The sequence below is a fragment of the Microchirus variegatus genome (genome assembly GCF_963457635.1).
Source record: "Microchirus variegatus genome assembly, chromosome: 23".
In the NCBI taxonomy this organism is placed as follows: domain Eukaryota; kingdom Metazoa; phylum Chordata; class Actinopteri; order Pleuronectiformes; family Soleidae; genus Microchirus; species Microchirus variegatus.
In genome coordinates this window covers 4,538,545-4,565,855 of record NC_139824.1, presented here as the reverse complement: position 1 = coordinate 4,565,855, position 27,311 = coordinate 4,538,545, and the positions used below count along the sequence as shown (strand labels likewise).

The window sequence follows — 27,311 nt, the reverse complement described above, 5'->3', positions numbered from 1 at the left end:
CTCAAAACTGACCATTCTGAACAGGGCTGTTTTGGCAGGGTGATTGAACTGCTATGGTGCTTCATCCTTATGGTATTTTGACCAAAGCATGTCACAGACATGTTCATTAGGACACCATGGAATAAGGTCTCCTTTGAGACGTGAACAGCGGCACCAACTTTGTCACCAGTCATTCACTCATTCACCTTTCATAATCCTGTGTTTTGTCCCTAATTTATGTTACCGTCTTTGGTGACTCTTATTCTCCATTGTTTCTGTCAGCACTGGACAGATACTTACCTTTCCTGGAACCCAGAACAATATCCCGGTGTTCAGAACCTTCGCTTCCCTTCTGATCTGATATGGGTTCCAGATATTCTCCTTTACAACAGGTAAGTGTTATTCTCCTCTTCTGCCCAAGACTGTCCTCACATCACGTAAACAACTGCCGTCAAACCTTCAATTCACTTCAATGTAAAATTATCCACACAGTAAAATGTACTATTATTAGAATTGTTGATCAAAAAAGTTAATTGGCTTCAAGCTAGGACTGAAAGAATGCACTTGAAGGAAAAGCCTTCATTTATCTGGTAATTACAACAGTAGCAAATGGCTAAAGGCGTCATTGGCCCAGTGATCAATCTGTAACCACTACCACCACGTAATCTATTTTGCAACTTGGATTTCTGTGTACCTCAATTTGTCTTCTGTCATACATGGTTGGTTACCACAGATTCCCCTTGCTCTCACACATTGGAGGGAAATATTCCCCAGATAAAATTTCACTCATGGATACAGCCACATGTAATGAGGTGATTGAGCAGATTCCCTTCGGGAGGATATAAACTGTAACTCCCATGGGGCTTTGCATATGTTGTTTGTAATGCGCACTGCGCCAGCTGAATGAGAATGTCAACAGACTGAGGAATTCTAATAATGCATCCAACCTGAGACGTTTATGCAGGTAAAAACAAGGATTCTATTTATGTTCAAATGCAACATTTCTGTCTGCTTTACTCATGTATGAGTCATAATCAATATCTTTTCATACCTTTGTCAAAGAAGAGGAACTTTTACAGGATGAAAGAGAAAAAATATGTCCTGTTACTTGGTTTATTTGTGTTACTTTGACAGTCAGTCTCTCTCCAATCCATTCACATCAGCCACTTTGCAGTTATTTTTTGCATGGATTGAGATGCATTGCTTTACTTGCTATTTGATCGCTTAACAAGCAACCTGATAACATAGATCCAAAGAAATGAAGTTGCCAGGTGACTGACATTTACAAAGTGGTCTGAACTTTCTCATTTTTAAAACCAATCCAGGGACCTTTCATGTCTGCCAGGGATCGGGCATCCACCAATTTCATTCTCAAACACATGCTGCTTTCAGACATTCATCACATTTATAGGCAGCTGCCTCCACGGTTAGCAAATAACATGCATAACATTAACCCTGAACAAAACAGCTGTGACAACAGCAGCGTCCATTGTGCCTCAAAGAGGTACATCCATCACAGCATGTTGTTCTATCTCCAAAAGAGATATTTGCAAAAAATAAAAATAAATACAATCAAATAACACACTTACCATAATATTCTAGTGTTTCCATTTTGAAATTAGTTTCAGCTTTTGCAGATTTTACAAGCTGCTTTTGGATCTGTCCTGCAAAAACAAGATAGACATACACTTTAGTCAAAGGCTTTAAATCACATCTTATAAACAGCAACATTTCTTACAGTTTCACTTGGAATCTAAAGCCGTAGCTAAAGTAATGGAAGCAGTTGAATGAGAATCTCCCTCCTAAACATAAATCAATTTAATGTGCAAGTGAATTGCGCCCCGGAAGAAAGTGATGTGTTGCTCCTGTTTTTGTGACGAAAATAGCTTTTTAGAGAGTTGTTTTTTTATTTATTAGACGTATAAACATTATATGAGAAATACATAACTAAGACACTCAATCAACGTGGATGTAAGTTACAGTACACCCATAATTACTGTCAGTTTAACTATATATCAGGGTTTTTGTTTGTTTTTTATTGTGCCGTTATATCGTGACACTTCGGGTTCCAGCCCCGGTCGGAACAAGGGCCTTTCTGCATGAACTTCGCATGTTCTCCACATGTGTGCATGGGTTTTTCTCCGGATTCGTCGGTTTCCTCCCACAGTCCAAAAACATGCAGATGTGGGCATCCCCAAATGCATCCCCAAAGGCACTCTATATTGACAGTAGGTGTTAGAGTGAATGGTTGTTTGTCTCTATGTGGCCCTGGCAATGGACTGGCTTTCCAGGGTGTACACTGCCTATCACCCTATGTTAGCTGAGATTTTCACAGCTCACCCTGCAACCCTTGTGTGGAAGATCAAGTGGTAGAATAGATGGATGTATGGATGAATTTGTCGCATAGCATGACAGAAAAAAAGAATATTAAAATTAATAATGACATAACAATTCGATGTACCCTTTTGTTTTGTTTTATTCCCAAAAGCTCTTTCCTATCACTTAGAGTAACATTAAGAACTTTTCTACAGGTCTGTCTCCTTATTTTGTAGTCTGAATGTCACCTTCTCCGCTTTTAAGAGCGTTGCTTAAAAGCACCAGAGCAGAGAGGTTGTGTGATTACTGACAATGATTGACCATTATTTAACTGTCAAGGCCTAACAGATGGCATTCATTTAATGTTTTAAATGGACCGACATAAAAATCTGGCTTTTTTTTTCTTACAAAAAAATATCACACTTTTAATGAGTGAAGACAGCTTAATATGAGGCAGAGTTGAAGTTGATTGATGGCGCTATTTTTTTTTTGTTTTTTTCTTTAGCTCCTTCTTCAAGGTGACTGAGGATTATTTACGGTGGGGAGACAGTGACAGATTTTGGCTTGTGTGTGTGTGTGTGTGTGTGTGTGTTGTGTGTGTGTGTGTGTCTGTGTGTGTGTGAGGGAGAGAAAAGTGAGAGGTTTGTCTTTCAAACAGGGATGATACAGAACATTAAGCAGTTTATGTTGAGGGGCATCAGCGATCAGTAACAATAACAACAATACAGCCCTGACAGTGCCAGATTGAAACTGACATTTGTTATAGATGCAGTATCAATCAGGAGTAAAATCAATATTTTTTTGTGAATCAAAAATGTTCAGGCTGTTGTAAAAGCAGGGATAACAGCAGCAATAATCCTTGAAGTCATCTGATTCTTTCAAAAACAGTCTATACCACACATACTGGATTATAGCACAGCATTTTGATTCTACCAGAAGGAAAAGTAGAAAAACCCTAGAGTTGTGTGTGCATGACACAAACCCCTTATATTTTCAACTGTCTTAAGCACTTTCACCAAGCAAAGGTCACACGCTTTTCAGTCACAGAGGAATTCTTCATTCTTTTATCACTTTCTATGTGTGTGTGTGTGTATGTACAGCCACATGCCTCACTGAGAATACCCTTGAGGAAAAGCATGTCTAGGTTTAAAAATACAAAAATGCATTTTGCCAGTTACTAAGATGCCAGGTGTTTGGTCTTGCCTTGGAGCGTGGCCATTTTACGGCTTTCAAAAACAATTTTGTCTTCCAGACATGGTTGACACTTCGTATAATGTTGTTTATTTCGTGCATAGAGCAGTCTAAAAGAGCCAGTGTGTGACATTTAGGAGGGGTTATTTGCCAAAACTGAAATAAGTGAAAAAGTGTGGAATGAAAATTACCTGAAACATAAAGAAAGCCTGAAATTAATTTAAAAAAAAAAATATATATATATATTTTCATTGCCTTAGAATAAGCCTTTAGATGCACTTTAGACAAGGGTCATGCTTAACGGAGGCTGTCATCCTGTACCGCAATGTTTATACAGGAGCATAATTGGACAAATCAGCCAAAGTGTGTTTCGAATTTTAAACTTGCTACACAAATAAGGAAAAACAACATCCTTTCTGACATTCAAATGCCACCGTTGAACTCTAAAGCACTTTGGAAATGGAGGGGTGAGAGGAAGAGTCCTTTATTTGTTGCATTCTGCAGTCTCACCATTAGCTGTCATTAATTCTTACGCATTGTAACTTTGTAAACAACCTTGGGAACAACCTTTCTGGAGGCAGGCCAGTATGGGGCTGTACTACAGCTCTAGATGTAAGTCCACCTCTTGTAAGGATGGATCTTAGGTTCTGGACCTTGTCAATCAAAGCAACAGGTGAAGGTGGGGATCCTAGAATGTCAGTGGAACAGAAGCTTTCTTTCAGCTCTGCGTCATTTGTCTATGTTTTTTTTTTACTTGTGTTTTGTATATTCCTGTCACATTTTCTTGATCTTTAAATGCTCCATGACTGTTTTGATGTTCCATCTTTGCACACTCCCTCTCTCTCTGCAGTGCTGATGAAAGGTTTGATGCTACATTCCATACAAACGTGTTGGTCAATGCGTCAGGATCGTGCCAGTACATCCCACCAGGTGAGCCATTTAAAATATTCTCTTTGACCGCGCTTGACCGTTACATTGCATCTTTAGTAGATTTATTTTTTTCATCATCACTTTATGGTGATTCATGATTATGACATAATGATGAATATGGGAAGGATTTATTCTCATCAACATGATATTCTTTGCACATCACCATGATGTCATTTGTCATCATCTAACTTCATTAGTAGACTCATTATCATTGTTGACACCATGTTCCTCAATCCCACTCACTTCCTTTTCCCAACACTCTTAGAAATAAAAGTGCTAAGTAGAACCATATAAGGTTCTTCAGCTTGTCTCCATAGGAGAACCCTTTTTGTTTCCATGTAGTGTTACCAAGAACCCTTTTAAAACCCTTTATTCTGGAAAGGGTTTTTCAGAAGCAAATGGTTCCAGGTAGAACCTCAGCCCTTGTAGAAAAACACTTTTGGAATCCTTATTTCTAAGAGTTAAGAAGCAATCATTTTCAGGAAACTATTATACCAATACAAGACACTGTCGCTGTTTGAAATGAATGGAAGTCAATGAGAGCCTATGTTGAATGCTTTAATTCTTATTTTCCAGTTTACTTAATCTTTTTTTTCATTGCACCTAGTAAAAAGATTATTCGCTTCAAATTTACATGGAAATGTTTTAATTTTGGTAGGTTTCGTGGTTCTCAATGTATGGTACGTGTACCGCCAGTGGTATGCAAGCTTCCTCTGGTGGTACTAAGGAAGTACTAAGGAAAATCTCAAATACTTCTGGGTGTGAGAGTTGAGTCTGAAATATCAGAAAAGAGGATTTCTATAAGCTCGTTTACAGCAACTAGGAGGTTTTTGACCATAAAAACAAGTTAATGTATATAAGTAGACCTCCATAACTAACATATTATGTGTGATAGGACCACTCTATGGAAGCTTTAAATAATAATAATGTTATAATAATAATGGCACTGGTTAGCTCTCTTGCCTTTGCAGCAAAAAGACCTGGGTTTGAAGGTGGTTTGTTCCAAACCATTCCCCAAAGGGAATGCAGTATGGGGATTAGGTGAGTTGGACACTGGCGATCTATCAAGGGTGTACCCTGCCTTTCGCCCTATGTCAGCTGAGATTTGGACAGCACCCCCAGCTACCCTCATCAAGGATAAAGCAGTGGAAAATAGATGGATGGATCTAGTGAATCTGGCTGAGACAAATCTGAAAATGCTAAATAACTCTGGGTGAGCATTGTGAAAACACATCAAAACAAAGTTACAATTTTGTTTCAGAAGAAGCTTTCTACCTCTTTGTCTCCCAAGGCATCTTGAAAAGTACCTGCTATATCGATGTACGGTGGTTCCCGTTTGATATGCAGAAGTGTGACCTAAAGTTTGGATCCTGGACTCACAATGGCTGGCTGCTGGACCTCCAGATGATGGACGTGGACATCTCTACCTACATACCTAATGGGGAGTGGGACCTAGTAGGTAAGAAGAAAACAATCTAAACTAACATTTTTACCATTTGCAAACACAGTCTGGTGAAACATCTGTTTTCAAGATACTGAAAATCTATATCCAGTATATATACTGTGTCTATATATGTTGACAAACAAGGAATAAAGAGTAGCTGTGAGGGCACCCATGGAGTGGTATTTGTATTTGAAGTTTCCAGGCTAAACATCAAACTGACTCTGAAAGACAGATGAATGAAGAGTCTAACATAGAGACGTCCTACATTTGGTCCTTCGTGTCATATTCCAGGGAGTTCAGATATCGACTCTGTCAGTCAGCTGTGACAGCAGGTGTTTTAGTAATGTCAAATTCTGTGTAAGATGTCATTCTCACTGACATCTTCCTGTCAGTCAGTCCTGGTTCCAGAGTTGTTCAGAAAAAAACAAAAAATAATTTTCTACCCTAGTTTAAATAATTTATGTTGGGCTTCATTCGTGCTGTGATATGGGATTTACTGCTGAGTCTCATCAGAAAATTCCAGTTAATTACACTTCTTCTCACTTGCAATCTCTTCCCAAGAAACAAAGAACGAGACAGATAAGTTCAAGATAACATAAAAGCTACGCCAAATATTGCTCCATGTTTGACTTTCTCATCTAATTTTATAGATTTTACTAAAATTAAACATGAAGAGCTCTCATTTCCTCTAACTTAATTTAGCATATTGACCTAAGGCAAAGAGGAGAATCCAGATTCACACACACAACACTGAGTGGACCCAGCTGGCATGGAGAATGGAAGGGGGAGCCATGGGTTTGTGTGGTGACAGCTGGCCCAGGGATGGTTCACTTAATTCAGGCACATTCAGGCATCAAGCTGGCCAAGAAATCACACTGTTCACACTGGCCTCAGAAATACCCATGCCAGCAAATACACACACACCCAACCAATGACACACACATGTGCACACACAGGCACTTGCAGGTCTGCAATCCATCAAATTAATAGATGGCTAACAAAGGCTATTTCTCTTCAGTATTCATGTGACACTGTTCGAGTTAATTATCTGTCGCTGGGCAGAGATAAAGTTTGTTTTGGTGACATCTCACCCCAAAATGAGTTGTATTTTTGATTGAATATGATGCAAATATAGTTCCAAGGCTTCACAAACGCAGATTATAAACCACCTGTAGTCACCGCCAAAGAAATGTGGCCTTATCCTGAGATCAATGTTGATCATCTGACTTTGATCAGACCAAGGTCATGTCATTTGCCTTCATTCCACCGAGAGTTGAATTCTTTGTGTTTCTATTAATTGCGGCATCTTTATCTCCACTTTGTGAAATTGCATTTTCTTACCTCGGGTCGTCTCCAGGAGGAGAGGCGACATCAGCTGCTCAGCTACAAATGCAGGGAAACAAAATCCGCTGTGGCACAGGAGTCAGCCACTTTGCAGTAGCATCACACTTGTTGCAGAAAAACTTGAGACTCCTGTCAAGCAGATCAGTTATATGAAGTGATTTCAAATATGCTCAAATGATGACTGTTTTACATTAATATTTACATCACAAAGTCCTTGTGTCATGTATGGTTTGTTTTATGGTTACTAAGGAAAGCTAAACGTAAATAGATCGTCCTTATAATCCCATCTATTATGCTCATTTATAGTCTGTAATTTTATGTTCATATACAGAAAATATAGATTGTGTTTTGTGACTTTAAAGAAAGTGATAACAAATATATATTGTGCTTTATTGCATACGAAAAGACAACAGATTCAACGTTGTCACAGATATGCATTATATGATGTGCAAATTAAAAATAAGATTCACAAGTGTGTGCACAGAATGTGTGCAAAAATGTGGGCACTCACAAATGTTTACGCCAATCCACACACAAATATTCAACAATTTGAACACATTTGAGCGGAGCTGTTGCAACGACATGTTCCAGTGAGAGCACTGAGGTCAACAATTCAGCAGCTCCTGGTCATTACATGACTTAGACTTAACACTTGAGGAGACAGAGGCTTTTCTGTCGCAGGCTCTAAACTCTGGGATAGCCAAAGCATATAAGGTCTGCTGCCCAGACCAATTTATTCACTTTTAATCCCAGTTGACCTAGTATTTAATTATTTATCTCTGCATGTTATATTAGTCCACTTTTTATTTCCATATTATGTGTTGTTTGTAGTGCTTTGTTCTACTCTGTCGATTGTTTGCTGTATTGCATTTTTATTATTTACAACACAGTATATATGTGTATACTATACGTGTGTGTGTGTGTGTGTGTGTGTGTGTGTGTGTGTGTGTGTGTGTGCGTCTGTGCGTGTTTGTATTACTTTGTACAACACTTTGGGGCAACAGTAGTTGTTTTTAAAGGTCACATAGTGGTCCTGCTGTTGCACATATATGTTAGTTATGGAGGTCTACTTACATACATTAACTTGTTTTTATGGTCAAAAACCTCCTAGTTGCTGTAAACGAGCCGATAGAAATCCTCTTTTCTGACGGTGCACGTCAGCCGCGATGACCCGCTCTCAGAAGCACAGCTCCCCCCTCTGGAACGGTGGATGCACTGCTACTCATTATCAAAACATTGTTTTAACAATGTTTAAAAATAGCTTCTTCACGACTCCCCACCAAAGTCCCTTTTATGACTTTGACCCGGAGTCAGACCCAGAGTCAGAAGACACTGTCGCTCGTGAAACACCTCCACAACGGACGTTATTCTTCTTCTGCGGTTCAATGTACGCAACCGGATGTGCCCGGACTAGTGCCCGGAGCAGGAGGATCTGCTGTTCTGGAGAACTGCTGTTTACATAACTATTACGGGATTTTCAGAGATCTCGTTGAGTCCCGAGATTACAATAAACACAGTGTTCTCAGCAGTGGCTGAACTGTTTGTTTCGAACCTTCAGGGCTTCTTAAACAAGGTAATGACACAGATACACACCAAAAAAACAGCCTTAATAGGAACTTCCGGTCGAGTTCCGCTTTAAAGAATGTGCTATATAATTGAACATGACCTTGACTTCCTAAGTTAGTTTAAAAAAAAGCTTACATCACAACTTGAACACCTATTGAAATGTTACATATCACAATTTTGGCATTTCAGAACTATCCAGCCAAGCTAAACTGCAAACCAAACATGTACTTTATAACTTTTCCTAAGCTGTATTTTGACCTCTTCACTCCCACCTCCCTCAGGTGTGCCAGCCAAGCGTAATGAGCTGTATTACGAGTGCTGTAAAGAACCCTACCCTGATGTAACCTTCACAGTCACCATGCGTCGCAGGACACTTTACTATGGCCTCAACCTGCTCATCCCCTGCGTCCTCATATCTGGTCTGGCCCTGCTCGTCTTCCTCCTCCCTGCTGACTCTGGAGAGAAGATCTCACTCGGTACATAGCAGACAAACACGACATTCAATCACACACATCTGCTCACACAAGCACAGTGATGCATTACAGGATTACAGATTATAATTAAAGACATAGAAAAAAATCCACCAGGTCCTCAAGCTTACCCATCTATATGTATGTTGCATTGCTCTATGTGAATACTAACACTATGGCTGTGAATTAGCATCTGCGTTGGAATCATTTTGTTAGAAAACAAATAAAAGCTTCATTATAAAGATTGTCACCTCAACCTGAAAATGCCAGCTTGTTATGAAAATGCCATTCAGTGAGACTAAATATATTAATGAGTGTTCTCGTAACCAAACACACATCCCAACTGTTCTCACCTTTTCTGAAGCAAAGGGATGCACTTATTAGGAGTTGCCTCATGTTAAAGAGAATATGATGAAATATTTTTTTTCTCTTTCTTTTGTCTTTTTTCTGATCATTGTCTTTTTTTTGTTTTGTTTTCTCCAGGTATCACTGTGCTGCTGTCTCTAACAGTGTTCATGTTACTGGTGGCAGAGATAATGCCTGCCACTTCAGACTCTGTGCCCCTGATTGGTAAGGCATGTTAATGATTTGTAGAAGTTTTTAAAGTGACGATTATGATATTCATGTAATCATTATTATTTAATTGTATATATAATTTATGTTTAACAAGGGTACAGCCTTCACGAGTGAGTGAGTTCTTAGTAGAGGGAAATAGAATCTGTAAGAACACAAGTGGGAATATATTCTGGGCATTCTACTGCTGTTGTGAATATGAACCAGACAATCTTCCTGCATTCTTCATACATGAACATCAAACTCTGGAAGAGGTTCTGAATTCTTTTCTAGAGATTTGCTAGGGTTCATATCAGAATACCTTTAAAAGAATTGTGCGTTATCTCAAAATGCATTTTTTACACTTTTTTTTTTTTTTTTTTTTAAATACATTACATAAACAGTATGTTGCTTTGAATAAGATCTAATATTTTACACTCTTAACATGCAGTGGGACTAGCTGTCTCCATCTGCTTGCACTCTTTGTGCTGAGCTAACAATCTCCTAGCTGGCCTTGGACAAGTCCAAAACCAACTCTAAAACCAAGACAAAGTGATGATGGTCTGTGAGGCAACTTTTGTCATAGCAGCTACAAGGGGTATTGCAATGTCTTTGTTCATCAACTTCTAATACCTGAGAAAATATTGTAAGCTCGCAATAACAACGTTATCACCAACTTTAAATTACAGTGGTGTAAAGAGGCAAAAATAAGATTTCTGATTTGCCTTCAAGTACCACAAGAGGAAGCTTGACTGGTGGGTCACGTACCACAGTTTGAGAACCGACTGATGTACATCAAGAGACAAAAAATATATAGTCGTGGCCTTCAGCATCAGTCTTGAAATGTATTCTGAATGAGTTGTTTTGGAGCAGAGTATTCACACTGGCGTGTTTACATTATATTACATCAGGCTTTTATTGCAGTGATGCTTGTCCATGTGAACATAGCTCATGATAACTATGAAGAAAGTGTTTGTTTTTTTGTTTATAATGATGGGGATCTCATTTTATCAACTTCCGCCTAAATCAGATATATGCATGCTTCGGCATGAAGCCATATACTCATTGACATACAGCAAGACTCCAGGATGGTTGATGGGTCAGTGTGGAGATATCACACAGCGGATGCAGGGAAATCGATGTATGCAAATAATCATTATGCCAGCAGGCAGGAGGCGAATGTTAGGCTGAGTTGTAAAAAATAACAGCTGAGTGAGAAACTGCTGAGTTATTCACATGCTGTGTTCACACCACTGGGCAGAATGTGGAGGAACAATTTGACACAGGCTGATGGATTTGCTTTGGTTGAGTGTGTGAGTGGGACACGGGGAGGCTGTTGATGTGAAGATTATGTTCACAGCACAGAAAACAAACTGCGTTGCATTGTGCAACAGCGCACTGACACTGACCAGAAGAGACGAGGCCGTCAGCTTTAAGATGAGAGAGGAGGATGCAGACAGAGATGCTGCTCTGTATCATTTGGCAGCTCAGTGATGTAAAACAAAGCCATTAGTGAACTTGCCTTCATCGGAGTGGATATATTATCACATTGCAGATGGAACAGAATTGCTGGACTGAAGAGACAAATAAAAATGCTCTTCCGTGCGCAAAGCATTTCCTCATACAGCTTAACTTACTCCCTCACATGGCACAGAATCATTTTATTGGTCAATCTAACTGTGAGGCCGTTGACATAACAGCTGGATTACAAACATGTTCTTTTTCTAAAGGGGATTTGTCTCATGTTTGTGTTTATGAGGGCTCCACATGAAGAGGGGAGAGTATTTGTCTACATGCACTTTTCCGGTGTCTGTGTCTGACAGCTCTCCCAGCTGTGGATGTGTCACGGTTGCTTTGTAAATTAGGAAACAAAGCATTTCATCATCCAACGAGTCCCTGTGGTGTTATGACCTTAGGTTTGTTGACTGGGAACAAACTTCCCACTGACTAGACTTGCCAACATACTGTATCATACTCACCCTTGGATGTTTCCTCCTCATATACATGATATATATTCACACTTCGTAAACATTGTATAGGTTGATACTGCACTGTGGCTGCAATGATTAATAGATTATCAGTCGATTTCTAAATTGATCAGCGGCTATTTGGATAATTAATTAATCAGTATGATTTTTTTTTTTTTTTTTTTTTTTAACATTCAGCTTCTTAAACATGAATTTTCTAGTTTATTTGCTCCATATAGCACAGAAAGCATTGGTGGGTTTTATAGACATTTGAGAACAGCATCATTTCATTGTTTTCGTGGTCAAACACTTTTCAACAAGACATGTTATGGATTTTATTGATGAATCAAGGAAATGATCAACAGATTAATTGATTATGAAAATAATCTTTAATTTTAGCCCCTTAATATACAATGACATATTCATGTGATCTACACATGAGCTTTTAGTTTAGAATGTATCCATATATTTCTGTGCTTTCACTGTTTTAATTGTTCTCTGTCACAGAAATGATTGAAACGTATGTGCACTTCTTCTCTTTAGCTCAGTACTTTGCCAGCACCATGATGATAGTAGGCTTGTCTGTGGTGGTAACAGTGTTGGTCCTGCAGTTCCACCACCATGACCCACATGGAGGAAAGATGCCTAAATGGGTAGGTTGATAATCATTTTATTAAACCACTAAATCTCACAACCACCTTAAAACAGAAAATGGTCAAACCAAAAGTAAATGGTCTGTATTTATATAGCACTTTTCTAGTCTTGGCTTTACACTACAGTTTTGCCATCACTGCATCTATGTGCAGTGCATTTTTTATCACTCATCTTTCATGTCCATTCTGAGCTTCAGAGCCAGGAATTGAACCCATAACCTTTAGTGCTGAGCGGTAGCTCAGGCAGCTGAGCTACCGCTGCGCAAATGTGCATTCTGAATTATTTTCAGATAACCACATTGGCACAACTACTACTCAGTGAAGCTGTTACTCATTTGTGGGAGTGACATTAATGCAAGCTGTGTGTGCCTACGTGTTGACAACAGTTGTTTTTATTGGTTACCAAGTTGCCATCAACAGTTCATTTTTAGATATTACATTAAAACTGTAGTACAAAACACCAAAAATGTCTGTTAGAATCAAAGGGACCGTATCTATGTTCCCCGGGTCCCTTTCTCTAAAAAAAAGGGTCCTATGTTCCCCTGTCACATACAGCGGTCGTCACTTTCCAAGAGTCACTTTCAGCTTTTAAATAAATCCCCTGTTTGACCAGGTGCTTCATCATGTTTGAATGCTGGCCCTACTTGCATTTCGCATCGCAAATATTACATTGAGCGATGTCTGCATCTAACTTTAGACCGCTTTCGGCTCGCCATTATTGCTGTCGTGCTCTCGTGACACGTAGCTCTCACATTCTCGCACTCTCGGAAGAGCTCTTCAATATTGAACGAAATTTGGCACCAATCGATTAAAAGTGAACCAATACTGGGTAGTACCAACGCAAATCAGTTCTAAGTAGAAAAAGTACACGCTGGTACCCAACCCTATATAATATGGGGCCCTAAGCTGAATTTGATTCGGGGGAAAATGAGCAATGATCTTCAACTCCAAAATAAAACTCAACAGTATTTAGATATCTAAAGACACCTAGATTCCTTTTTTTTCTCCATATACTACTGGTGATCAGGGAGCCCCAAGTACCTGCTTAGTTTGCAGATCTGGTTTACACAAATGTGTCTTCAATCAGGCCTGATAGTATTTCTGATCAGAGTCTGTATTCAGTAAGGACACAGCATAAAATGATGTGGCATAAAAGCAAAAGCAAAATAATAACATCAACAACAGAAATCACCAAACGTGTCCACTGCAGCTTTAAGTTTAAGAATGATTTTGTTTAAATGTAGGTTGTTGCTTTTTTTACAGAATCAATGCACACAGAGAAGAGTAAATTCTCACAGCTTCAAGTCATACGCTATTTTCTCGAAAAGAGTCATGTTTTTCTCTCTTTCTTCTATTTTCCATGGTTTTTCTTTTCCTTCTTTCCTTGCCTGTAATCCAACAAAAACCTCCCCCCTTTCTCACCTCTTTCCTGCGACTCCCTGCCTCCTCTTGTTTCTTTGTCCAGGTTCGAGTCATTCTGCTCAACTGGTGTGCTTGGTTCCTCCGCATGAAGAAGCCTGGAGAGGAAATCAAAAGAGTCATGAGCTCCAGTAGCCCCCCGAACTACAAATACTCCCACCCTTCACCTCACCACACCAGCACCAGCAGCATCCAAATGAGTGCCATACCTGGCCAGGCATCCACTCAGTCAACCACCACCAATGGAAACATGAACCTGTACTTTGGCTACCACTCAATGGGCACAGACAACCCTGCCTTCCCATCCAGCACTGATTCAGGCGTGGTGATGTGCGGTGGAGGCGGTCACCAACAGAGCTCGTCCCCGCATGATCTCCACTCAGAGCAGACACGGACTTTGCTTCTGGAGCAGTTGCCGGAAGTTTCACAGATCCTGGAGGAAGTGCAGTACATTGCGAGGCGATTCCGAGAGCAGGACGAGGAGGAGGCGATCTGCAGCGAGTGGAAGTTTGCGGCTGCAGTGGTGGATCGCTTATGCCTGGTGGCCTTTTCGCTCTTCTCCATCATCTGCACTTTCACCATTCTCATGTCGGCCCCCAATTTCATTGAGGCCGTTTCCAAAGACTTCACATAAAGCGGACACCACTTCACACTGAGAGGAGAACGAGAGGCAGCGCTAAAAATCCTGAAATGACTGTAACTGTGCCACACACACACATGCCTCTCTGCATTTGCAATGTGAGGTAGCACAATATCCAGTTATTTTAGATGTTGTTACAAGTCACAGTTAATTCACATATGTGTCAATATATCTGGGTGTAGTGGAGTAAAACTGTTTTGACATTTCAGGGCAGGTAACGTGCTATATGAGGCTACATGCAGTAGTTCATAATGCAGAAATTCATCCTATTGCACTTTTCATCTGTATTCCTGCTGCAGCCCGTCATTCACCATCCACCATTTGAACATATGTCTCACCAGAGGTGGGTAGTAACGCGCCACATTTACTCCGTTGAAATACAAATACTTGAGTAACGTTTGGATAAATTGTAATTTTAGGAGTAGTTTTATTGCAACATACTTTTACTTGAGTATACAGTATATTTGAAGAACTTTTTACGCCGTTCCATTTGGCTAAGTGACGGTCGGTTTTTTTCGATCTTTTTTTTGTTACATGCGCAATCTATTTCTCTCCCTGAGGGACGTCTTCAGTCAACATTTCTATAACGTGACTATTTTAACCAATAAAAACATAACGTTGTCTTTGGCTAACAAAGCCAATCAAATGCAGCCAGTTGCCATGACAACATTGTCATGTGACTCCGTGTTGCAGATTTTGGCTCCAAGTGGACTTAAGGCGGCAATAGAGTGGTACTATCACACATATGTCAGTTATGGAGGTCTACTTACTTACATTAACTTGTTTTTATGGTCAAGAACCTCCTCGTTGCTGGAAACAAGCCAATCTCCTCACTGAAGCTCTCGTCAGCCACGGTTTTTCAGACTCAAATCTCACCCGCAGGAGACGGTCTGTGTTGTGATTGGCCAGCCAACGAGAGCTTTCCCAACTTTCTTGTGATTGGCCAATACCTGGAAGTGACGTAATCAGCACACCAGCTCTCAGAAGTGCAGCTCCCCCCTCTGGAACTGTGAATGCACTGCTACGCATTATCAAAACATTGTTTTAACAATGTTTAAAAATGGCTTCGTAACGACTCCCCGCCGCAGTACCTTTTACGACTTTGACCTGAAGTCGGACCCAGAGTCAGAAGACACTGTCGCTCGTGAAACACCTCCACAACGGACGTTATTCTTCTTCTGTGGTTCAATGTACGCAACTGGATGTGCCCGGACTAGTGCCCGGACCAGGAGGATCTGCTGTTCAGGAGAAATGCTGTTTACGTAACCAGAACGGGGTTATTCAGACATCTTGCTTGAGCCCAAGATTACAATAAAACACAGCGTTCTCAGCAATGGCTGAACTGTTTGTTTCGAACCTTCAGGGCTTCATAAAGGGGGTAATGGCGCAGATACACACCAAAAAAGAAACAGTGTTAATTGGAACTTCCGTCCTATGGCCACTTTAAAACGCACCAGCAGCTCGTTGTTTACCGTGTCCAACATTTAGTTGATACTCCATCTTGTGGCCAAAAGGAGAAACCACACCTCTCTGTATGAGCGACTTCTCATCACAGAAACTGGAGCATGGATACTATTTTGTGAGCTACTTTGCTACACAGAACAATACATATACAATACATAAAAAAACTGGACATAATAACCTCTTAACATTTGAAATTAAATAACTTGAAAAATACATAGAAAGGGGCATGGCTTATTCCGATATAATTTCTTATCCTTACTGTGGTGTAGTCATATTTCCATCATCTGTTTTTGTTTCTTTTCTTTTTCAAATAACAGTTTTCAGTGCAGTTGCAGTAAATACAGCTTCATCGTTGCATATGGTTAGGGTTAAAAAAAGGTAAAAAGTAGCCAACTAAATAATATATAATGTTCCCTTATATCATTGCATTTGTCTGTTTCAAAGATGTCACAGACCCTGACCCCTGTCCTGAAGGCCTCAGAATCTGCCACACAATAATAATTATTGTGTTGCTCTGAATATTTCAAAAATAAATCCAGAAAAACTTAGTACTTGTACTCTTGAGTAGTTGAGTAGTCTTTTCACCGCACACTTATTTACTCTCACTCGAGTAATTATTTTCATGAGTACTTTTACTTCTACTTGAGTAATGATTATCTTAAAGTAACAGTACTTTTATTTGAGTAAATTTTTTGGCTACTCTACCCACCTCTGTGTCTCACTCATACTACAACATTCTCTTCTCACTTCTTTTCTCTCCACACGTTTCACTTCCTGTCCTCGTTGTAGACCAGTATCAGGCCTGTGTTCTAGCAATGGTAGTATTTTATATGATGTAAATACAAAAAAAAAATCTACAGCTTACTTAAACATGTGGCAGTGAGATGATATCTTTGCCATGAGTTGGTGAATTTAGCTATCGACATGTTCACTTACAGCACTGTATATTGCACTTTTCTTCTAAATGGAACAAAACGTAGTGACTATTTTTATTTTCAATGCTCAAGGTTATCTATTTCAATCATTTTATTCAACATTCCCAATATTGTGTGTCATTATTATGATGAAAAAAATGCATTTTGTTCTTTTCTCACCTCTCTCTTGTTCCTTCGTCTTTTCTGCTTCCCATCTACTTCAGATCCAGGTTCTGTTTCTATGAAGACATGACAAGTCAAATAAGCTGTGACATACTATCACACATATAGGGTTGTGCTTATAGGGATCGCCCAGTGGTTTTATTTCCATCTTCATCCTTTGAGCTCAACACTATACAGTGTTAGTTGCTATTTAGTATTTAATTGTTTACACTCATTCACAACTCATCTATGCGACATAACCACAGCAGCGATGCCTTTGGTACTAATCGGGGTTTTTTTTGGGTTGCGTGCTTTGTGATTTTCCTCATTAATACTCTGTGAATGGCAAACACTTTCTTCTCTAATCTCTAGTAACAACATGCATCAAGGATTACTGGGTGATGTTATGTAACAGATTTGTGTCAAACCTCGTCTCTCTTCACTGCCCAAGTCTCCTCTCTGATCCCCTGCACCGAGACTAAAGTGAATTGCCACAAGGAATTGAACATACTTTTTTTTTTTTGGGACTTAGCACTCGGTCATTTCAAGCGAATACTTTAGCGGAATCGGGGAAGATTAAAAAGCAGCAACGTTTGGTTTACTGTGAGACTGCCACAGGAACAGCCAGTTCAATTGCGGTTACATTTAATAAATGGGCCGAGTAAAGACAGACCGTAATTTCATGCTACTTAATGACTGTAACACTGTGAAGCATTTTCAAGACATAGCCACTTCTGTTGGACAGCGCAGATGAGCAGAAACCTTGTTCAGCTCTGCTTGCATTCTATTTTTTTTTTTTACCTCAGTTATATGTGCATATATTGTTAGACTGAGTATTGGCTAATTTGAATAAGTTTTTGTTATTTCATAATATTATGAGAATAAAGTTGTAATCTTTCAAGAATAAAGTCGTAATATTATGAGAATAATGTCCTAATTATTATTCAAGCAAAATCTTAGATGATCATGCTGCAACCTGCATCAAGACGTGAAACGCGGAGCATTTCGTGAAGTTACATCTGCGTGCTGCTGCTATTTAACAATAATACATTACATAATCTCATGATATTAACTTTATGATTGTAATATTACGACTTCATTCTTATAATATTAGGACGTTATTCTTGAAAGGCCGCAATGTTATGTCATGAACAATAAATATCCAAATATCAATGGTTATCCCAGCATAAACACAACCTATTTAGACTTCAGTCAATCCCTGTAGCTACCCAAGAACTACAAATATCAACAAACTTAGGAGTATCTGATTTTTCAAAAGCGAGACTAGCATTTGACTTCTGTTTGCTGTCTTTATGCCAAGCTAGGCTAACTACATTCTGGCTGTCACACATTATTTTAAGTAGAGACACAGATACATTTTAGGGATTACAGCATGTGCAAAGAGTAAGATTGTTTTTTAATGATCTGACAGAACAAACACGTTTGTTATTTTGCTCATCAAAGAACAGGTGGACAGAAGAAGAGAGGGGGTTTATGCTGTTGCATCGGAACAAATGCAAAGAAATTATCATTTAATAAGTATGAACATGTAGACACACACACAACGTGTTGGTGTTGTCTGTTCGGCATATTGTAGTTGTCAACATGAGAAAGATTAATGGCACAGAAAGTGTTTAAAGAGTGTCAATGTGATTATTACGGAAAGTGAAATGAGAGTAAAGTGAAAGAACAAAGATAATTCAGGGTAAAGTACATTCTGCCACTTTGACATTGAAACCAATTGAAATTCTGTTACTGAAGACAAAAGCTTTGCTCCTGAAAGGCTTTTTGTTTTTGTCACCACTATTGTACTTTTGTCAAGTTCCATGTTTTTTCCTTTGTCGTCTGTGCCTCTGCACAGATATTCAGTCTGATGTGTGTAACTGCTCACTGTTCATGACTCTTTTTGTGAAAAATAAAGGAGAATTATTTGCTAAGGTTTGAGTGGCTGATGTGTAGCAGTTCACTAAATAGCACACTTATATTTAATAGGGTTGCACACTGATGTCAATGCAGCATAATGACAATTATCATCTAATACGCCTGTTCAATCAGAGCATGTCATGCCTGTCATGCATAAAAAATACTGAATGGAAAAGTTTAGTGTACTGTTAAAGCTCACATAGAGAGGTCCTGTTGCACATATGTTAGTTATGGAGGTCTACTTACATACATTAACTTTTTTTATGGTCAAAAACCTCCTAGTTGCTGTAAACGAGCCGATAGAAATCCTCTTTTCTGACGCTGTTTCCCAGCCGCGAGATTTGAGACTCAACTCTCTCACCCAGAAGACAGAGTCTTGTGATTGGCCAGTATATTCAGCACACCAGCTCTCAGAAGCACAGCTCCCCCCTCTGGAACGGTGGATGCACTGCTACTCATTATCAAAACATTGTTTTAACAATGTTTAAAAATAGCTTCTTCACGACTCCCCGCCACAGTCCCTTTTATGACTTTGACCCGGAGTCAGACCCAGAGTCAGAAGACACTGTCGCTCGTGAAACACCTCCACAACGGACGTTATTCTTCTTCTGCGGTTCAATGTACGATACCGGATGTGCCCGGACTAGTGCCCGGAGCAGGACGATCTGCTGTTCCGGAGAGCCGGTGTTTACATAACCGGACCGGGTTTTTTCAGAGATCTCGCTGAGCCCGAGATTACAATAAAACACAGTGTTCTCAGCAGTGGCTGAACTGTTTGTTTAGAACCTTCAGGGCTTCGTAAACAAGGTAATGACGCAGATACACACTAAAAAACAGCGTTAATTGGAACTTCAGGTCTAGGTCCGCTTTAAAAAAGGGCCAACTATTTTATCTTTATAGTTCAGCAATTTACTGGTCGCATCATGTTAACTTTATCTCTTTGTAACCTAAACTGGTAAAATCACAGTATGCTCTTTCACTAGCAGTTGTGTGACATGTGTTGTTTCCTCAATGACTAGTCTTTATGCTAAACCAACCTGACTGCTTATAGATTCATAGTAAAATGGAAAAAAAGTCACAATCCAGACCATAATTTTATACATCTTAAAAATAACAGATTTTAACACTCTCAAAAAAGAGCTATGTATGTCGTCACCAAAAAATTATTTCCAAGGCAAAAACAAGTGGTCTGTAGTTTACAGTAAGTCAGTCATATTGCATCTAAAGTATGTGATTGTTCAACACAGGTCAAATCTAATGTCAGGTGATGGAGTCAGTGGCCATGATCCTCCCTATTCTGCAGCTTGTCCCACTGCTGTGTCCTCTTTTTTTGTTCCTGACATGTAACAGACATGTAACCTGGGACTGTTGGTGCCAGGTCAACTGGAACAGATCTCAATGGACTTCATGCAGATAGTGTGATGTAAAGACGTCACACCTGACACACCTGTCACCTGACACGCTATGCGGTTATTTCCTTTGTAGAATAAATGCCTGCACACAGATGTGCCTCCGCTCTTCAGGTGGGGACTCCACCAGCATCAGATAGAACAGACTGACCATGGACATCTTTATGCCTACTGCTCTTCCATAGGATCAACATAGAGAGAAGATTCATAATTACAATCAATAATCTAAAGTTAATCTAACCCCAACCTGTATTTCTTTCACTGTGGAAGGACCTAATCAGAGACAACACATGCACGCACAAACACAAACTCCATCTGGAATTGAACCAGGGACCTTCTTGCTTTGAGGCACCAATGCTCGCAGTCAGTGTATTTCACAAAGTATTGAGTGATTCCTTTATATCTGATTTAAGACCATCACAATAATATAACTATACAGCTAAAAAAAGTTAGTGCTGTTGTGCAGCTTTGAATGAAGCAAGTGTGACTCTTAGACAATACAACAAGATAAATACAAACACTGTAAAGACACATTCTCTAATGAGCACATGATTCTGACCCAATCTGGTCAGTCTGTGCTTTTCATCATGACAAACAGTTGCCAGATATTCTTTCATTTATTCATCATCCTACAGCTGGTGCCATCAATTGTATGTGTTTTATGTCCAAATCACTTTGTAATCACTACTTTCTCTTATCTTATTTCCCTCATTAAAAAATCCAGAAATGTCCAATGGCCCCATCTGTTTTCAATTAAAAACCATGTCCCCTTCCCCCTGATACAATCCCCTGGGATGAAAGTTTGTGTGTGTGTGTGTCTGTGGGTTTTACAACGCTGTTAATCTGATTTCAGAGTGACTGGGGCATATAATCTCATTTACTCCTTCAAACCATTTGTTCCCTCTTCATGAGAAAAAAAATATCCTACATAGGTGAAGTAATTTGTGCAGTCATTGTGTTTGCACTAGTTATGACAATTGCTCCAAATTAAAACTGAAATTAACTGAACTGGAAAATCAATCGAGGAAAACATTGCTGTCCTTAAACTAAACTTTCATTGTCAAAGCTGTGTTGATATGTTCAGTAACAGGGATTAAATGTGTATGGAGGCAAGATTAGTAAATATAATGCAATGACATAATGTCCCGATGGAGCACATCTACAATACAAGCCAGGCAAAACCAGACAACTCATCACCATTCACCGCTCGAAGGTGGCAGTTCTATGCTGTTCTATGCAGTGTGTGCTTCAGCTTCCAGACCTGCACATACACAGACAGGGAGCTTGTCCGTGTGGAGCAGTGAAGGACAGCAGGGCAGGAAGAAGCATGACAACAGATGTTAGGCTTCTCAAAAATAGGATGATGCAAGTAACAACAGAAAGTCCAGGGAAAGTCTGCCGTATAGACTGTGTGTTACAAAATTGATGCAGTTTTCTGGTTTCCTCCTGAAACCAAGACAGGTCAAATTTAAGACTAGGCTACTGGCAAAAAAGTACAAAAGACAAGAAGGAAAATTGGAGCCACAAATCGTTGAACTTGCAATTCGGCTTAGCTGTGGGCTTTCATTAAGTTTTCTCCGCTGCTATGCTAAGCTGAAACACACCGCGGCGCGCTCACTGCACACTGTGTGGTGGTGCTCGATAAATTCTCACCGGGCAGCACAGATGGCCTACTTTAGTTCTGTGTTGTAGTTATGTTATCGCATCCTCAAAAATAGAATCATTTCAAAAGCGAGACTGAAGTTTATGCATGTTTTAAATAAAAGTCACGTTAATCGATTTTTTAGATCTTTCAAAACTGTATTTAAGACCTTTTATGAGATTTTAGGAGAATTTAAGACATTTTAAGGCCTTAAATTCAAATTATTGGATTTCAGACTTTTTAAGACTTCGCGGATACCCTGCATTTAAGTCCGCTGTGTGAGTTCATTAAGGATTCAGCATAGACTACAATGAGAATGAGAAAATTAACGTCAACAAATAAGCATCTGTTATGCAGCGCAGTGAAGTTGGTTTGAAGTTGGATATTCGACAGACACTCGCTCTACAGCGCCACCCAGAGCAAGCGTCATCACCCGTCTCTTTCACTTGGAGCAGCATGGTGTATTTGTAGTTGTAGCTTCTGTGAGTGGGTTAAAATTGTGTTTATTTTTGTTGGATAGCACTAAACTTTATTTATTTTTAAGTTGTGTGGTTTCATGTTTGCTGTTTCATTTGATCTGATTTGCAGTTTGATTATATCTGCTGCTTTTAATTATTTTTACAAAGGTAATATTGCCTTTGCTAGTCTGAGCAGTTTTATATTAAGAAATCGAAACCGTACCGATACCGTGGCCCCAAAACTGTGATACTTACCGAACTGTGGAGAAAATGTACCCTAATATATATAGCCTACAAATATATATATATATATGGATCTTGAACTACTGCCATGTAGTTGACTACATGACTACTACTGACTGCTCTGGTTTTAAGTAAACTATCTTAAAGAATTCTACGTCTCTTTTCCTGATTCCTGAATGTAACAACTTGGCAACAAGGATGAGCATTACAGTGCCACGTCCACCACCATTCCTTCCACACGAGGGTAAGCCACCGATTCCATATATAACATGGAAGAAGATATTTGAAAATTACTTGCTAGCCATACTGGAAATACGTGGCCAGACGCTCGGAAACGTGCAGCATTGCTTCATAGCCTGAGAACAGAAGGACAACGTCTTTTCTTCACTCTACCGGAGCAAGGTACATTTGATAATGCCATGGACGCTTTGCATGAAGTGAAAAAAATGACTCCTCAGTATGTAGTAATTTGGAGGAATGGAAGATGAGATGATAAGAAATCAGCTTGTTTCAAATGCATATCTCAGTGCTGTGAAGGATAAATTACTACTTTACGATGCTCTCACACTGGAGAGAGCACAGACGATTGCGTGCCGAGTAGAAGATGCTGTTAAAAGCGCAACTTTACGTTCCGCTGCTAACAAGACCGTTCCAACGGAGCCAGTGCAAGCAGCGAAAAGAGAAGCACGGCAAGCGAAGCCCTTCAGGAGCTGCTTTCGATCGTAGATCATTACTCGAAAGGTATGCAAATCAGCTGTAAGTGAAGTGCGTGAAGTTGAAGTGTGGGAACTAACAAACTTGCTGTAGCAGCCCGGGATAAGATCACATGCACGGTGCATATTGAGGCACCAGAGGGCAATGACCATGCTCTGGAGCTCATTGTCGATACTGGTGCTGCTGTCTCTATTTTACCAGAGACTTTGTACAAGCAGTATTTTGCAAATTGTCAGTGAGCCCAGACTGAAGCTTATCACTTATGCCAAAGGCAAGCTAAAGCTACTATAGCAAGTAAATGCAACACGGTTCATGCTTATTTTTACATTGTGAAAGCTGGATTGCCTTTGCTGGGCCTGGTTTTAATTAAAGCGCTTAATGTGAACATTATTGGAGGCAATGTTAACTGCATTATAAAAGGATGATAAGGCCCCTGCTACTGTATAAAAGTCGGTTGTGCAAACTGACTACTGTACTTCCTTACCTCATCAGCTCAGATGTGCAGAAAAACAACATGGTGCAGCCAGTACGTGAGAAGCTGAGAAGGCTGCCACTGAGCATACGCAAGGAGGTATACATGGAGATTGATCATTTACTCCAAGCAGGGGTTATTGAACGCATCGACACTGAGTGGGTGAGTCCCTTAGCGCTCAGGAGGTCTTCGGCTATGCGTAGATCTCCGTGAATCAAATAAGAGTGTCGTTATGGACTACTACCCTCTTCAGCTTATGGAGGACTTGTTCTCAGCACTAGCAGGTGCTACACATTACAGTCAGATTTACTTGAGCTCAGCCTATCATCAACTGCCGCTTCACCACGGAATTCGCAACCTTACTGCCTTTATAACACATGATGGCGTATTCAGATTCACTCGTGTCCCTTGGCCTTGCGTCAGCGCCTTCAGCGTTTCAAAAGATGATGCAGACAGTCCTAAAAAACCTACAAGGAGTACAGAACTATTTAGACGATATCATAGTATATGATGCTGCTCAAAAGAACAGCATGATGAGAGCTTGCAGGCAGTCCTCAAGCGTCTGACGGATGCAAATCTTCAGATAAACGCTTGTTCAGTCAGACCAGCATTCCATTTCTGGGTCATGTCATCATGTCAGCTCCGCCCAAGCCCAGATCATTTAACTGCCATTGCTGAAGCTCCGGCATCAAAAGCCATGGTGGCCTTGCGTTACGCTACACTAGTGGTGCCAATGCGACAGCTCCTCAAAGCAACCACAGGCAGCCGATCAAAGCTTCACTAAACTAAAGACCTTACTTCTGTATCGCTCTAGCTGTCTATGACCCCAAACTGCCGACCATTATTGAGACAGATGCGTCAGATTATGGGTTAGGAGTGGTGCTGATCAGTGTGAACGAATTGTGGCCTTTGCTTCCAGCACGTTATCAGCTACTGAAAGGAAGTATTCAGCTACAGAAAAAGAGGCCCTGGGCCGTTGAAAGATGCCGTAGATTTTTGTGGGGCCACAGATTCACCCTTCAAACTGACCACCAGGCACTAACGACGCTTCTAAACACAAAAGGCATCGACAGAGCTGGGATGAGGATCGCACGATGGTCAGCAAGATTGATGTGCTTTCAGTATGACATGCAGCACCGGCCTGGTAGTCAGAACATTATGGCTGACTGTCTCTCACATGTTCCCCTCAACAATTGCAACTCTGAGGTGGAGTCTGAGAATGAGTTAAGCACACAGATAGTGGCGATTTCCCCTCTTCTTAATGCAGTGCATATTTTGGAGTTTAAGCTGAATGGGATAACTGTTCTGAACTTACACAGCTGCAACATGTTGTCAGCTCAGGGTTTCTCACACAATACCACTTGAACAAATTATTTTGACAGCTAAAGCACAGGAGAAAAAAGTAAAAAAAAAAAAAAGACTGTTGAAGCCATCGGGGTGCCAGTTTAAACGGGTGGATCTTGAACAGTGATTTGAAAAGCTGTAATGAGTCAGAGTTGTGTGTTGTGGGAGGGAATTCCAGAGGGTAGGGGGCAGTGGTGGCAAAGGCTCGGTCCCCCAATGTCCGGTGCTTGGTTCTGGTGATGGGGTCAGGAGGTTTCAGTCAGTAGATCATAGACGGCGGGCGGGGGAATAGTGGTGGATAAGGTCAGTGAGATAAGAGGGGGCAATGTTATTCAGGGCTTTGTTGAAGATGAGGAGGAATTTGTACTGGATGCGGTATTGGGAGCCAGGTGAGCTGTTGGAGGACGGGGGTAATGTGTTCTCTAGAACGAGTGCGAATGAGTAACCGGGCAGCTGAATTTTGTATGTATTGCAGTATTTGGAGGTCAGCAGAGGGCCATACAGAACGCTATTACAGAAGTCAAGTCTGGTGGTTATGAGAGTGACATCATCACCCCCCCTTGATCGTGTCAATCATCCATGGGCCAAAAATAACTTGAAACAGTTGTAAACTTTGAATGTGCCCTTGCATCAGTGATGAACATGATGATTTGAGAATATATTTCCTATTATGTCTGTATGTCATTGCATCATTCTCGTGTGGGTCTGTCTCTTCTCTATCATGTCTCCGGTGGAACCTGTGTTGTCATGACTCACTTAATTTTCATTATCTTACATACTGCAGAAAAGCCGATTTAAACCATTAAACCATGTATGCACTGTAAAAGTAAAGAGTCAGTAGTAGCTTATTACCTTTTCTATAGTGAAACATCCTTATATCAGTGTCTTTACAACCAATATATTATATTTCTCTCTCTCTATTTTGTTCTGTGCTGCTTTTCCTCCCATTGGCTTAAAAATAAAATGTTTACATATGCCCTTCTTGCTTTGCCTGTGGAGGTCTAGTGTGTGTGTGACAGAGACAGAGCGTGTCTGCATGCTGCACCATTACCACAGGGGGTGTGTTTAATGTGTTTAAAGAACCATATTTTATGTTCTGGCACCGTGGGCCCCAAGTGACACAAACAGGCGCCTGATGGGTGTCGAGGCTGAGGTGGCAACATTTCATCATTCGATGATAATCACTCCCTGTCCTGTCTCGACCTGGTCTTAACTCATTCATCCTGGCAAGCTCATGTTTGTTTTTGAGAACCATTAGCATGGACTGTATATGTGTCCGTCTGTCTGCTGTCCATCCCTTCATCTCTTCTCTCCCTATGACCCATGTGGGCGCCATAAGTGGGGCTCCAGTTGTATGTTTTTTGTCACCTCTGTTAAAGTTTTAAGCATGCATGGAAATAAAAAACAACACAATTATTGTTTGAGATACAGAATGGCGCATTGGAGATCCAAACAGACAGACTTTTACTGTGCCGCATTCGTGTGCGTCAAACAAACTTATGGGCCCGATTTCATTTCCAACACCAGGGAAGTGAAACAACCATCAACAAGAGCTGTGAGCCACAAAAAGCCGAGTCTGGATCCTTGTAGATTTTTTAGGACGATCATTAATTATGTAATACAATATTTTGCTTTTATGTTCTTATGTGAGTTTTCAAATGACTATATATATTTTATTGTTCACTCACTTCATCCTGGTGTAAGGTCAGTGTGCACTGCAAATTTCAATTCTTCCAGTGACTTACTGCACAGTGTAAATGGAGCTCTCTGTGTCCACATAATAACTGCACCACATTCATCTACTGTTGGCGTGATAAGAATTTGTAGCTGCATTCTACTGATACTTGGTTGTTAGGATGTCATAGATCAGGGAGAGATTACTTTTTCAGCATAAATCATATCTGTAAAAATGTTAATTATTCCAGAAAAAATACAATATTTATTTGTGCATGTCTCAGTTACATTTCAAATTTCTGTTCTTGAATAATTAATCATCTAACTGGCACAGGAGAGCAGAGGCTTTTGATATCCAATAATCACTGGGTCGGTTGGAGGGAAGCATTACCGTCACAACAAAATTAGTTGAATGACCTGC

At 40.2% G+C, this 27,311-nt stretch overlaps 2 protein-coding genes across 2 annotated transcripts in view; one reads left to right on the top strand and one right to left on the bottom strand.

Annotated features, from left to right (window-relative positions):
- LOC310943874 (neuronal acetylcholine receptor subunit alpha-7-like) overlaps positions 1 to 14,465 on the top strand; it is a gene marked incomplete at both ends in the record, with an annotated part of 36,023 nt that extends 21,558 nt beyond the window's left edge. Inside the window, 7 exons of the mRNA XM_083909552.1 lie at positions 262 to 371; positions 4,337 to 4,416; positions 5,708 to 5,875; positions 9,052 to 9,246; positions 9,724 to 9,810; positions 12,303 to 12,412; positions 13,878 to 14,465. Coding sequence (XP_083765678.1) covers positions 262 to 371; positions 4,337 to 4,416; positions 5,708 to 5,875; positions 9,052 to 9,246; positions 9,724 to 9,810; positions 12,303 to 12,412; positions 13,878 to 14,465 — 1,338 coding nt within the window. The remainder of the gene's footprint in view (positions 1 to 261; positions 372 to 4,336; positions 4,417 to 5,707; positions 5,876 to 9,051; positions 9,247 to 9,723; positions 9,811 to 12,302; positions 12,413 to 13,877) is intronic.
- Positions 14,466 to 27,203: 12,738 nt separating this feature from the next.
- dnah6 (dynein, axonemal, heavy chain 6) overlaps positions 27,204 to 27,311 on the bottom strand; it is a gene marked incomplete at both ends in the record, with an annotated part of 52,522 nt that continues 52,414 nt past the window's right edge. The window contains one exon of the mRNA XM_083909310.1: positions 27,204 to 27,307. Coding sequence (XP_083765436.1) covers positions 27,204 to 27,307 — 104 coding nt within the window. The remainder of the gene's footprint in view (positions 27,308 to 27,311) is intronic.